Here is a 13,824-nt window from a genome sequence, read left to right on the forward strand (position 1 = left end):
TGGAGGCTGGTGGAGGCTGATGGAAGCTAATGAAGGCTGATGGAGGCTGATGGAGACTGATGGAGGCTAATGGAGGCTGATGCAGGCTGATGGAGGCTAATGCAGGCTAATGGAGGCTGATGGAAGCTAATGAAGACTGATGGAGACTAATGGAGGCTGAAGGAGGCTAATGGAGGCTGATGGAGGCTGAAGGAGGCTAATGGAGGCTGATGGAGGCTAATGCAGGCTAATGGAGGCTAATGGAAGCTAATGAAGGCTGATGGAGGCTAATGGAGACTAATGGAGGCTGAAGGAGGCTAATGGAGGCTGATGGAGGCTAATGCAGGCTAATGGAGGCTAATGGAGGCTGATGGAGACTAATGGAGGCTGATGGAAGCTAATGGAGGCTAATGGAAGCTAATGGAGGCTAATGGAGGCTAATGCAGGCTAATGGAGGCTAATGGAGGCTGATGGAAGCTAATGGAGGCTAATGGAGGCTGATGGAGGCTGATGGAGGCTGAACGGAGCAGTACTTGTGTAGTATTTCTGGCATGAAGTAAATAACTTGTTTACATGTTATTGTGGGTGAAATGAGGAAGTTGAGACATTGCCTGCAGATTTCTTCACATCCTGTTTGTCTTTTCAAGCTAAACTTTGTTCTGTAAAATCATCTGAACCTGCTGAAACTTTGTTTTTCTTCCACACAGAACATAAAAAACTTTTTTATTTCTGGATGAAACAAAGAAATTCTACTCAAATCAGTTTTACATGTAAGTTTGTTCATGTTTACATTATCGGATATAAAATTATTCTGAACTGGTTTTAGTGGAACAAAGGCAGGTTCTGATGAGGTCAGCGGGTCAGACCGGGTCAGATGAGGTCTGACCAGGTCAGACGATGTCTGTCGGGTCAGATGAGGTCTGGCCTGGTCCCTCTCCGGGGTCTGTCCCGGTCCCTCTCCGGGGCCTGTCCCAGTCCCTCTCCGGGGTCTGTCCCGGTCCCTCTCCAGGTCTGTCCCGGTCCCTCTCCAGGTCTGTCCCGGTCCCTCTCCGGGGCCTGTCCCAGTCCCTCTCCGGGGTCTGTCCCGGTCCCTCTCCAGGTCTGTCCCGGTCCCTCTCCAGGTCTGTCCCGGTCCCTCTCCGGGGTCTGTCCCGGTCCCTCTCCAGGTCTGTCCCGGTCCCTCTCTGGGGTCTGTCCTGGTCCCCATCCAGGACTGTCCCGGTCCCTCTCCAGGTCTGTCCTGGTCCCTCTCCAGGTCTGTCCTGGTCCCTCTCCAGGTTTGTCCTGGTCCCTCTCTGGGGTCTGTCCTGGTCCCTATCCAGGACTGTCCCGGTCCCTCTCCAGGTTTGTCCTGGTCCCTCTCTGGGGTCTGTCCTGGTCCCTCTCCAGGTCTGTCCTGGTCCCTCTCCGGGGTCTGTCCCGGTCCCTCTCCGGGGTCTGTCCCGGTCCCTCTCCAGGTCTGTCCCGGTCCCTCTCCGGGGTCTGTCCCGGTCCCTCTCCATGTCTGTCCCGGTCCCTCTCCGGGGTCTGTCCCGGTCCCTCTCCAGGTCTGTCCCGGTCCCTCTCCGGGGTCTGTCCCGGTCCCTCTCCAGGTCTGTCCCGGTCCCTCTCCGGGGTCTGTCCCGGTCCCTCTCCAGGTCTGTCCCGGTCCCTCTCCATGTCTGTCCCGGTCCCTCTCCAGGTTTGTCCTGGTCCCTCTCTGGGGTCTGTCCTGGTCCCTCTCCAGGTCTGTCCTGGTCCCTCTCCGGGGTCTGTCCCGGTCCCTCTCCAGGTCTGTCCTGGTCCCTCTCCGGGGTCTGTCCTGGTCCCTCTCCAGGTCTGTCCTGGTCCCTCTCCGGGGTCTGTCCTGGTCCCTCTCTGGGGTCTGTCCTGGTCCCTCTCCAGGTCTGTCCTGGTCCCTCTCCAGGTCTGTCCTGGTCCCTCTCCGGGGTCTGTCCTGGTCCCTCTCCATGTCTGTCCCGGTCCCTCTCCGGGGTCTGTCCCGGTCCCTCTCCGGGGTCTGTCCTGGTCCCTCTCCATGTCTGTCCCGGTCCCTCTCCGGGGTCTGTCCTGGTCCCTCTCCATGTCTGTCCCGGTCCCTCTCCGGGGTCTGTCCTGGTCCCTCTCCATGTCTGTCCCGGTCCCTCTCCAGGTCTGTCCTGGTCCCTCTCCATGTCTGTCCCGGTCCCTCTCCAGGTCTGTCCCGGTCCCTCTCCGGGGTCTGTCCTGGTCCCTCTCCATGTCTGTCCCGGTCCCTCTCCGGGGTCTGTCCTGGTCCCTCTCCATGTCTGTCCCGGTCCCTCTCCGGGGTCTGTCCTGGTCCCTCTCCGGGGTCTGTCCTGGTCCCTCTCCGGGGTCTGTCCTGGTCCCTCTCCAGGGTCTGTCCCGGTCCCTCTCCATGTCTGTCCCGGTCCCTCTCTGGAGTCTGTCCCGGTCCCTCTCCATGTCTGTCCCGGTCCCTCTCTGGAGTCTGTCCCGGTCCCTCTCCAGGTCTGTCCCGGTCCCTCTCCAGGTCTGTCCCGGTCCCTCTCCAGGTCTGTCCTGGTCCCTCTCCATGTCTGTCCCGGTCCCTCTCTGGGGTCTGTCCCGGTCCCTCTCCAGGTCTGTCCCGGTCCCTCTCCGGGGTCTGTCCTGGTCCCTCTCCAGGTCTGTCCCGGTCCCTCTCCGGGGTCTGTCCTGGTCCCTCTCCATGTCTGTCCCGGTCCCTCTCTGGAGTCTGTCCCGGTCCCTCTCCGGGGTCTGTCCTGGTCCCTCTCCAGGTCTGTCCCGGTCCCTCTCCAGGTCTGTCCCGGTCCCTCTCCGGGGTCTGTCCCGGTCCCTCTCCATGTCTGTCCCGGTCCCTCTCTGGGGTCTGTCCTGGTCCCTCTCCAGGTCTGTCCCGGTCCCTCTCCGGGGTCTGTCCTGGTCCCTCTCCATGTCTGTCCCGGTCCCTCTCCAGGTCTGTCCTGGTCCCTCTCCAGGTCATTCCTGGTCCCTCTCCGGGGTCTGTCCTGGTCCCTCTCCATGTCTGTCCCGGTCCCTCTCTGGGGTCTGTCCCGGTCCCTCTCCAGGTCTGTCCCGGTCCCTCTCCGGGGTCTGTCCTGGTCCCTCTCCAGGTCTGTCCTGGTCCCTCTCCAGGTCTGTCCCGGTCCCTCTCCGGGGTCTGTCCTGGTCCCTCTCCAGGTCTGTCCTGGTCCCTCTCCAGGTCTGTCCTGGTCCCTCTCCGGGGTCTGTCCTGGTCCCTCTCCATGTCTGTCCCGGTCCCTCTCTGGGGTCTGTCCCGGTCCCTCTCCAGGTCTGTCCCGGTCCCTCTCCGGGGTCTGTCCTGGTCCCTCTCCATGTCTGTCCCGGTCCCTCTCTGGGGTCTGTCCTGGTCCCTCTCCATGTCTGTCCTGGTCCCTCTCCATGTCTGTCCCGGTCCCTCTCCGGGGTCTGTCCTGGTCCCTCTCCATGTCTGTCCCGGTCCCTCTCCGGGGTCTGTCCTGGTCCCTCTCCATGTCTGTCCCGGTCCCTCTCTGGGGTCTGTCCCGGTCCCTCTCCAGGTCTGTCCCGGTCCCTCTCTGGGGTCTGTCCTGGTCCCTCTCTGGGGTCTGTCCCGGTCCCTCTCCGGGGTCTGTCCTGGTCCCTCTCCAGGTCTGTCCCGGTCCCTCTCCGGGGTCTGTCCTGGTCCCTCTCCATGTCTGTCCCGGTCCCTCTCCGGGGTCTGTCCTGGTCCCTCTCCATGTCTGTCCCGGTCCCTCTCTGGGGTCTGTCCCGGTCCCTCTCCAGGTCTGTCCCGGTCCCTCTCCGGGGTCTGTCCTGGTCCCTCTCCAGGTCTGTCCTGGTCCCTCTCCATGTCTGTCCTGGTCCCTCTCCATGTCTGTCCCGGTCCCTCTCTGGGGTCTGTCCTGGTCCCTCTCCATGTCTGTCCCGGTCCCTCTCTGGGGTCTGTCCCGGTCCCTCTCCAGGTCTGTCCCGGTCCCTCTCTGGGGTCTGTCCTGGTCCCTCTCCAGGTTTGTCCTGGTCCCTCTCTGGGGTCTGTCCTGGTCCCTCTCCATGTCTGTCCTGGTCCCTCTCCAGGTCTGTCCCGGTCCCTCTCTGGGGTCTGTCCTGGTCCCTCTCCAGGTTTGTCCTGGTCCCTCTCTGGGGTCTGTCCTGGTCCCTCTCCATGTCTGTCCTGGTCCCTCTCCATGTCTGTCCCGGTCCCTCTCCGGGGTCTGTCCTGGTCCCTCTCCATGTCTGTCCCGGTCCCTCTCTGGGGTCTGTCCTGGTCCCTCTCCAGGTTTGTCCTGGTCCCTCTCTGGGGTCTGTCCTGGTCCCTCTCCAGGTCTGTCCTGGTCCCTATCCAGGACTGTCCCGGTCCCTCTCCAGGTCTGTCCCGGGTTCAGACGAAAGGAAGACTTTTCTGTCTCCAACCTCTGCAGGTCAGAGTTCCTCTCTGTCCAGTTTGACCCAGTTTGACTCTGAAGACAATGTCTTCTACAGCATGACTTTACTTTCATGGTCTTTATTCTTTAGAATTTTAATGTTGTAAAACGCTCTGATTAAAAGGTTTTCTGGTCTGGGAACTGAAGTCTGGATGGAGACAAAATGTCTCTGCTCTGGTTGTTGTGACATTTGGTTGCCATGGCGATGAGACAGAAAATGGAAATTAATCTCAGATCTGTGGTTTGATTGTTTCTGCAGGTTCTGAAATCTAAACCGGGACAGGTCTGGTTCTGGAGACAAGTCAACCGGCACCAAGCTGTGTGTTCTGGTGCAGTTCTGTCCGGTGTTCTTCTGGTCCACGTGGAACCGACAGAACCGTGATCTGATCTGTGGCAGCTCAGAGTTCCCCTCGTGTGTCAGCGCTCACCACTTCCTGTTGGCGCCTCAGAGCTTCCTGTTGAGATTGAACAGGAAGAATCTGTGATGCTTGACATCAGTCTGCCTCCTGAACCACAGACTGATTTTTCAAAAACACCTTTCAGTCAGAACAGACTGTACAGTCGTCATGGTGACGTCAGGAGGGGAAAGTTTCACTTCTCTGCAGCAACCGCCTGTTTAGGTTCTGATCCTGACCCAGAAACAACAAGGCAACCACCCTGAAAAGCATCTCCTTTCTCCGAGCTGCTGGCTTTTCAGACAGCGAACTTGTAGGTGGGCTGGTTTATGACATCCTTAGTAAAAGAAAACGAGGCCTTTGTTAGAAACAAGACACACATTCATCATGTTTTCTGTCTTTCTTTAATGTGACAGGACATCCAGCAGAGTGGTTGGCAACTGGTGGCTCGCGGGCCAGAAAGGGCCCTCGGACTGTAATATCTGGCTCAGATTCTATTAATAAAAACTGATTACAAAAGTTAATGCGAAGACACTGCTAAAAAACAGAGTGGCCCCTTTAAGAAACACAGAGCAAAAGGAAAGAAAGATAAATGCTCGTTAGCTGCATGGGGAGCAGAGGAAGTTAGCTGTGGAAAACTGTCCAGTTAGCGGTGAATGCTATCTTACAAGCATTAACAATAAACGCTCAGCTCTTCTAGGTCCAGCAGAATCCTATTTCTGCTTCACTGCAGATGGGTAAAGGGGAGGAGTTTAGCCTAAAGCTATCTGAAGCTAGCTGCTGATGGGTGAATGAGAGGAGTTGAGCCTAAAGCTAGCTGCAGCTAGCTGCTGATAGGTAAAAGGGAGGAGTTTAGCCTGAAGCTAGCTGCTGCTAGCTGCTGATAGGTAAAGGGGAGGGGTTTAGCCAAAAGCTAGCTGCGGCTAACTGCTGATATGTAAATGGGAGTAGTTACCCTGAAGCTAGCTGCTGATAGGTAGGAGGAGTTTAGCCTGAAGCTAGCTGCAGGTGGGTAAAACGGAAGAGTTACCCTGAAGCCAGCTGCAGCTAGCTGCTGATGGGTGAAGGGGAGTAGATATGCTGCTGATGGGTGAAGGGGACGAGATACCCTGAAGCTAGCTGTAACTAGCTGCTGATGGGTAAAGGGGAGGAGTTACCCTGAAGCTATTTGCGGCTAGCTGCAGATGGATCAAGGGGAGGAGTTACCCAGAAGCTAGCTGCAGATGGGTAAAGGGGAGGAGTTTAGCCTAAAGCTAGCTGCAGCTTACTGCTGATGGGTAAATGGGAGGAGTTACCCCGAAGCTAGCTGCTGATAGGAATAAGGGAGGAGTTGAGCCTAAAGCTAGCTGCTGCTAGCTGCTGACAGGTAAAGGGGAGGAGTTTAGCCAAAAGCTAGCTGCGGATAACTGCTGATATGTAAAGGGGAGGAGTTTTCCTGAAGCTAACTGCTGATAGGTAGGAGAAGTTTAGCCTAAAGCCTTCTGCAGCTAGCTGCAGATGGGTAAAGCGGAAGAGTTACCCTGAAGCTATCTGCAGCTAGCTGTTGATAAGTAAAAGAGGAGGAGTGTAGCCCAAAGCTATTTGCAGCTAGCTGCTGATGGGTGCAGGGGAGGAGTTTATCTTAAAGCTATCTGCAGCTTGCTGCTCATAGATAAACGGGAGGAGATTAGCCAAAAGCTAGCTGCGGCTAACTGCTGATATGTAAAGGGGAGGAGTTTTCCTGAAGCTAACTGCTGATAGGTAGGAGAAGTTTAGCCTAAAGCTATCTGCAGCTAGCTTCAGATGGGTAAAGCGGAAGAGTTACCCTGAAGCTAGCTGCAGCTAGCTGCTGATAGGTAAAAGAGGAGGAGTGTAGCCCAAAGCTATTTGCAGCTAGCTGCTGATTGGTGCAGGGAAGGAGTTTATGCCTAAAGCTATCTGCAGCTAGCTGCTGAAAGGTAAAAGGGAGGAGTTTAGCCTAAAGCTAGCTGCAGATAGCTGCAGATGGGTAAAGGGGAGGATTTTAGCCTAAAGCTAGCTGCTGATAGCTGCAGATGGGTAAAGGGGAGGAGTTTAGCCTAAAGCTAGCTGCATCTAGCTGCTGATAGGTAAAAGGGAGGAGTTTAGCCTGAAGCTAGCTGTAGATAGCTGCTGTGGGGTAAAGGGGGGAGTTACCCTGAAGCTAGCTGTTGATAGGTGGGAGGAGTTTAGCCTGAAGCTAGCTGCAGGTGGGTAAAGCGGAAGAGTTACCCTGAAGCCAGTTGCAGCTAGCTGCTGACGGGTGAAGGGGAGGAGATACCATGAAGCTAGCTGTAACTAGCTGCTGATGGGTGAAGGGGAAGAGTGACCCTGAAGCTCTCTGCAGCTATCTGCAGATGGGTAAAGGGGAGGAGTTACCCAGAAGTTAGCTGCAGATGGATAAAGTGGAGGAGTTTAGCCTGAAGCTAGCTATAGCTAGCTGCTGATAGGTAAAAGGGAGGAGTTTAGCCTAAAGCTAGCTGCATCTAGCTGCTGATGGGCAAAGGGAGGGAGTTACCCTGAAGCTATCTGCAGCTAGCTGCTGATGGGTGAAGGGGAGGAGATACCCTGAAGCTAGCTGTAACTAGCTGCTGATATTTAGGAGGAGTTTAGCCTGAAGCTAGCTGCAGGTGGGTAAAGCGGAGGAGTTACCCTGAAGCTATCTGCAGCTAGCTGCTGATAGGTAACGGGTAGGAGTTTAGCCTAAAGCTATCTGCAGCTAGCCGCTGATAGGTAAAGGAGAGGAGTTTTGCCTAAAGCTAGCTGCTTATAGGTATGAGGAGTTACCCTGAAGCTAACTGCAGCTAGCTGCTGATGGGTAAAGGGGAGGAGTTACCCTGAAACGAGCAGCAGCTAGCTGCTGATGAGTAGAAGGAAGAAGTTTAGCCTAAAGCTAGCTGCAGCCAGCTGCTAATGGGTAAAGGGGAGGAGTTACCCTGAAACAAGCAGCAGCTAGTTGCTGATGGCTGAAGGGGAGGAGTTTAGCCTAAAGCTAGCTGCGGATAGCTGCTGATGGCTGAAGGGGAGGACTTTAGCCTGAAGCTAGCTGCTGATAGGTAGGAGGAGTTTAGCCTAAAGCTTGCTGCAGATGAGTAAAGTGGAGGAGTTTAGAATTAAGCTAGCTGCTGATAGGTAGGGGATACCCTGAAGCTAGCTGCAGCTAGCTGCTGATGGGAAAGGAGAGAAGTTACCCTGAAGCTAGCTGCAGTCAGCTGCTGATAGGTAAAGGGGAGGAGTTTAGGTTAAAGCTAGCTTCAGATGGGTAGAAGGGAGGAGTTTAGCCTAAAGCTAGCTGCAGCCAGCTGCTAATGGGTAACGGGGAGGAGTTACCCTGAAGCTAGCTTCAGCCAGCTTCTGATGGGTGAAGGGGAGAGTTACCCTGAAGCTAGCTGCAGCCAGCTGCTGATGGTTGTAGGGGAGGAGTTACCCTCAAGGTAGCTGCAGCCAGCTGCTGATGGTTGTAGGGGAGGAGTTACCCTGAAGCACACCCAGAGTTCCAATCGCAGAGTTCCACACCTAGAGTTCCACTCATAGAGTTCCACACGCAGAGTTCGACTCGCAGAGTTCCACTCGCTGAGTTCCACTCGCAGAGTTCCACTCGCTGAGTTCCACTCGCAGAGTTCCACACCTAGAGTTCCACTCATAGAGTTCCACACCCAGAGTTCGACTCGCAGAGTTCAACACCCAGAGTTCCACACCCAGAGTTCCACTCATAGAGTTCCACATCCAGAGTTCCAATCGCAGAGTTCCACACCTAGAGTTCCACACCCAGAGTTTGACTCGCAGAGTTCCAATCGCAGAGTTCCACTCGCGGAGTTCCACACCCAGAGTTCCACTCGCAGAGTTCCACACCCAGAGTTCCACTGACAGAGTTCCACTCGCAGAGTTCCAATCGCAGAGTTCCACACCTCGAGTTCCACTCATAGAGTTCCACACGCAGAGTTTGACTCGCAGAGTTCCAATCGCAGAGTTCCACTCGCGGAGTTCCACACCCCGAGTTCCACTCGCAGAGTTCCACACCTAGACTTCCACTTGCAGAATTCCACTCGCAGAGTTCCAGACCCAGAGTTCGACACGCAGAGTTCCACTCATAGAGTTCCACACCCAGAGTTCCAATCGCAGAGTTCCACACCTAGAGTTCCACCCGCAGAGTTCCCCTCGCAGAGTTCCACACCTAGACTTCCACTCGCAGAATTCCACTCGCAGAGTTCCAGACCCAGAGTTCGACACGCAGAGTTCCACACCCAGAGTTCCACACCCAGAGTTCCACACCCAGAGTTCGACACGCAGTTCCACTCATAGAGTTCCACACCCAGAGTTCCACACCCAGAGTTTGACACGCAGTTCCACTCATAGAGTTCCACTCGCAGAGTTCCACACCCAGAGTTCCACTCGCAGTGTTCCACACCCAGAGTTCCACACGCAGAGTTCCACACCCAGAGTTCCACACCCCGAGTTCCACACCCAGAGTTCCACACCCAGAGTTCCACACGCAGAGTTCCACACCCAGAGTTCCACACCCCGAGTTCCACACCCCGAGTTCCACTCGCAGAGTTCCACACCCAGAGTTCCACACCCAGAGTTTGACACGCAGAGTTCCACACCGAGTTCCACACGCAGAGTTCCACACCCAGAGTTCCACACCGAGTTCCACACGCAGAGTTCCACACCCAGAGTTCCACACCCAGAGTTCCACACCCAGAGTTCCACACGCAGAGTTCCACACCGAGTTCCACACGCAGAGTTCCACACCCAGAGTTCCACACCCAGAGTTCCACACCCAGAGTTCCACACGCAGAGTTCCACACCCAGAGTTCCACACCCAGAGTTTGACACGCAGAGTTCCACACCCAGAGTTCCACACGCAGAGTTCCACACCCAGAGTTCCACACCCCGAGTTCCACACCCAGAGTTCCACACCCAGAGTTCCACACGCAGAGTTCCACACCCAGAGTTCCACACCCCGAGTTCCACACCCCGAGTTCCACTCGCAGAGTTCCACACCCAGAGTTCCACACCCAGAGTTTGACACGCAGAGTTCCACACCGAGTTCCACACGCAGAGTTCCACACCCAGAGTTCCACACCGAGTTCCACACGCAGAGTTCCACACCCAGAGTTCCACACCCAGAGTTCCACACGCAGAGTTCCACACCGAGTTCCACACGCAGAGTTCCACACCCAGAGTTCCACACCCAGAGTTCCACACCCAGAGTTCCACACGCAGAGTTCCACACCCAGAGTTCCACACCCAGAGTTTGACACGCAGAGTTCCACACCCAGAGTTCCACACGCAGAGTTCCACACCCAGAGTTCCACACCCAGAGTTCCACACCCAGAGTTCCACACCCAGAGTTCCACACGCAGAGTTCCACACCCAGAGTTCCACACCGAGTTCCACACGCAGAGTTCCACACCCAGAGTTCCACACCCAGAGTTCCACACGCAGAGTTCCACACCCAGAGTTCCACACCCAGAGTTTGACACGCAGAGTTCCACACCCAGAGTTCCACACGCAGAGTTCCACACCCAGAGTTCCACACCCAGAGTTCCACACCCAGAGTTCCACACGCAGAGTTCCACACCCAGAGTTCCACACCCAGAGTTTGACACGCAGAGTTCCACACCCAGAGTTCCACTCGCAGAGTTCCACACCCAGAGTTCCACACCCAGAGTTCCATTCGCAGAGTTCCACACCCAGAGTTCCACACGCAGACTACTGCTCGCACAGCGGGATGTCGGCACACCTGCCCCACAGAGGAGAACATCATGATTTTTGATCACTACAGACCTGTATCCAACTTGCTGTTTCTTAGTAAAATGATAGAAAAAGTTGTTTTTATTCAGCTAAATGAGTTTTTAAACAGGAATAATATCTTAGAAAAGTGTCAGTCTGGTTTTAGGAGAGACCACAGTACTGAGACGGCCCTTTTAAAGATTGTGAATGATCTCAGAGGCAATCTGGATGCACAAAAACTTTCTGTCCTGGTGCTGCTGGATCTCAGTGCCGCTTTCGATGCAGTAGACCACCAGATTCTATTAAACAGACTCAGATGTCTGGTGGCCTCTTAGGTACTGTTTTAAAATGGTTTTACTCCTTTCTCACAGATCGTTTTTTATAAATATGGACACATGCTCCTCAAAGACCCATAAAATAAAATGTGGGGTTCCCCAAGGATCAATTTTAGGCCCGTTACTTTTTAACCTGTATATGTTGCCACTTGGGGATGTCATCAGGAGACACGGCATTGATTTCCACAGCTATGCTGATGATACACAGCTTTACATCGCTGTGTCTCCTGATGACCTGGAGCCAGTTAACACCCTTTTAAACTGTATTTTAGATGTAAAGTCATGGATGGCAGAGAACTTCTGACAGCTCAACCAGGACAAGACTGAAGTTTTAATCATTGGTCCTGAAGACAAGAGCAAGATCATGTCATGCAAACTGCAGAGTTTTAAATCCTCTCAGTGTGTACGAAATCTGGGTGTTATTTTTGACTCTGAGCTGAATTTTATTCCACATATCAGAAATGTTACAAAGACAGGATTTTATCATCTTAAAAACATCGCCAGAGTCCGCCCATTTCTCTCTCTTGCCAGCACGGAGGTACTAATGCATACTTTTATTTCTAGTAGACTAGACGACTGTAATGCCCCACGCGCTGGTCTTCCCAAAAAGAGTATTTCTAGTTTACAACGACTGCAGAACTCGGCGGCACGAGTTCTGACAAGGACCAGGATGCGGGAACACATTACACCAGTTTTAAAGTCGCTGCATTGGCTCCCCGTGCATTTCAGGATTGATTTTAAGGTTCTTTTAGTGGTTTATAAATGTCTTAATGGTCTTGGGCCTTCTTATTTATCTGATCTGTTTTTAAGGTATGAACCCTCGCGGACCCTGAGGTCCTCAGGTACCGGCCTTTTAGTTCTTCCTAAAGTTTGTACCAAAACATATGGCGAGGCCACATCTCAGTATTACGGGCCTCGCCTATGGAACAGCCTGCCTGAGGGCCTCAGGGCTGCAGAGACTGTTGATGTCTTTAAAAAAAAAAAACCGCTCAAGACCTTTTTAGTTTAGCTTTTAACTAAGTTTTAACATTCTTATATTAACCCATATTTATTCTTCTTTCTAGTTAATTTGATTTATATATTTTATATATTGATTTACATCTTTTTAGTTAATTTGATTTATTTATTTTATATATTTATTTACATATTAGTATAGATTTTATTATTTTATTATTTTTTAAATGGATTTTATTTTTTTTTAGTCATCACTCCAGTTCTCTCCTCATTGGGGTCCTCTTCACCGAGGGCTGCCCCTGCTCTGACTGCATGGGTGTTGCTGTTGGGGCTGTCCCTGTCTGGTGGGTCGGGATCCGGTGCTGCAGCCTTACAGTTGTGGCGTGGGTCCTGTCTGCCCGGACCCGGGTGGCCCCCATGGTGATGGTCTGGGTGGTCTTGGTTGGGGGCAGCCCTTTGTGTAGAGGCTCACTGAGAATATCGTTTCCTTATCTGGTGCACATCTGGTGCAAATGCACCTGGCCATTCATCTTCTTTTAACTGTTATAGGGCAAATAGGGCATGGGTGAGGGTGGCTGTGGGTGGGTGAAGGGGGATTTGTATGTGTGTTTTATCTACTTTGATGTAAATTCTTTTATAATGTAAAGCACTTTGTATTGTTTTTAAGCACGAAAAGTGCTATACAAATAAAGTTTGATTTGATTTGATAATCTAAAACAGTCTTCTTCAAGATTTTTTGAGTCAAGGCACACCACAAACCAAAATGTTTTTTGAGTTTTTTTAAAGTCCATATAATTAATATAAAGTCCATCTTGCCTCTTGAAATAGAAATCAGATGAATAGAAGAAAAAGGAATTTCATCGTCCTTCACTCGGACCTGCTTGGAGAAACACAGAGCTGCTTTTCAGACCAATCAGGTGAATTTGGGTCATTTCTAAGGGAACACCTGTGTCCCACGGCCCAGTGGCGGAAAAACACTGATCTAGAAACACGTCCAGCAGACAGCGGGAAGTGACGTCACGCTTCACCAAACTTTGATCTGCCTGGATGTTAACAGTTGTTCTGATCCAGTTCTTTATGTTCCAGAACCGGGTCCTCTGAATTTAGTTTGGGCTCATAGAACCTGATCAGAACCAGTGGTGGTTTAGGGTCTATACTGAGCACGTGCAGAACACCTGTCTCTGGGTCCTTCCTGACCCCCCCCCCCCCCCCCCCCCCCCCCCACACACACACACACACACACACACACAAACCCCCCCCCTGCTGATGCAGCTGAAATGGTCTGTGTTTCCACGGGAACAAAAGCCTGCAGAACAAACAGGTCCATGTTTCCAGAACTCCGTCCGTCCATAAAACCGGACGGCGGGTGTCCCGGGGCGGTTTGCCTCCCGGTCCTGCTGAGCGTCATGCCTCTTCCCCGACGCCGCTCGTCCCTGCTGGGACAGCCGTCCTCCGAGCGCGCCGCCTCGTCCTCCCCCTGCGGGAGGAAGACGGCGGCCGGGACCACCTCCCCCCGCGGGGTATTCATCAGCTCCCCAGCCCCGGTGGGCGGGGCCTCTGGACTGGGGACGCGGGTGTCCCGCAGAGCTCTGGGGATCAGCAGCGTCTTCCTGCAGGGCATGAGGAGCAGCACAACGCCAGTCCTCCCCCGGACCGGGGATCGGACCGCCGGACAGACTACCGCCAGTCTGAATGGCTGCCTGATGGAGTACCGGGACAAAGTCCGGGCTTTGGAGCAGCTGAACCGGCAGCTGGAGGACCAGATCCGGTTCTGTCTGGATCGCAAGGCGTCCAGCGCTGGGGCCTGGGGGGGTCTGAGGAGAGAGTGGGAGGACGTTTACAGACAGGTAAGGACGAGGGGGGAAGTCACTGACAGACGGGGGCGCGCAGCCGGCTGACGCTGTATCTTCCCACGCTCTGTGCAGGTCAGTGAAGCCATCCTGGACAACGCTCGGCTGATGCTGCAGACGGAGAACATTCAGGCCAACGCAGAGGACTTCAGAGGAAGGTCCTGATCACCCTCTGATCAATAAACCAGCCGATCACACAGATCAATAAACCAGC

General features: G+C 53.8%; 1 protein-coding gene across 1 annotated transcript in view; it reads left to right on the forward strand.

The window, feature by feature from the left end:
• Positions 1–13,166: 13,166 nt before the first annotated feature.
• bfsp2 (beaded filament structural protein 2, phakinin) overlaps positions 13,167–13,824 on the forward strand; it is a gene marked incomplete at both ends in the record, with an annotated part of 50,238 nt that continues 49,580 nt past the window's right edge. Inside the window, 2 exons of the mRNA XM_079243300.1 lie at positions 13,167–13,607; positions 13,686–13,768. Coding sequence (XP_079099426.1) covers positions 13,167–13,607; positions 13,686–13,768 — 524 coding nt within the window. The remainder of the gene's footprint in view (positions 13,608–13,685; positions 13,769–13,824) is intronic.

Source organism: Telmatherina bonti (assembly GCF_933228915.1).
Source record: "Telmatherina bonti genome assembly, chromosome: 7".
Classification (NCBI taxonomy): Eukaryota; Metazoa; Chordata; class Actinopteri; order Atheriniformes; family Telmatherinidae; genus Telmatherina; species Telmatherina bonti.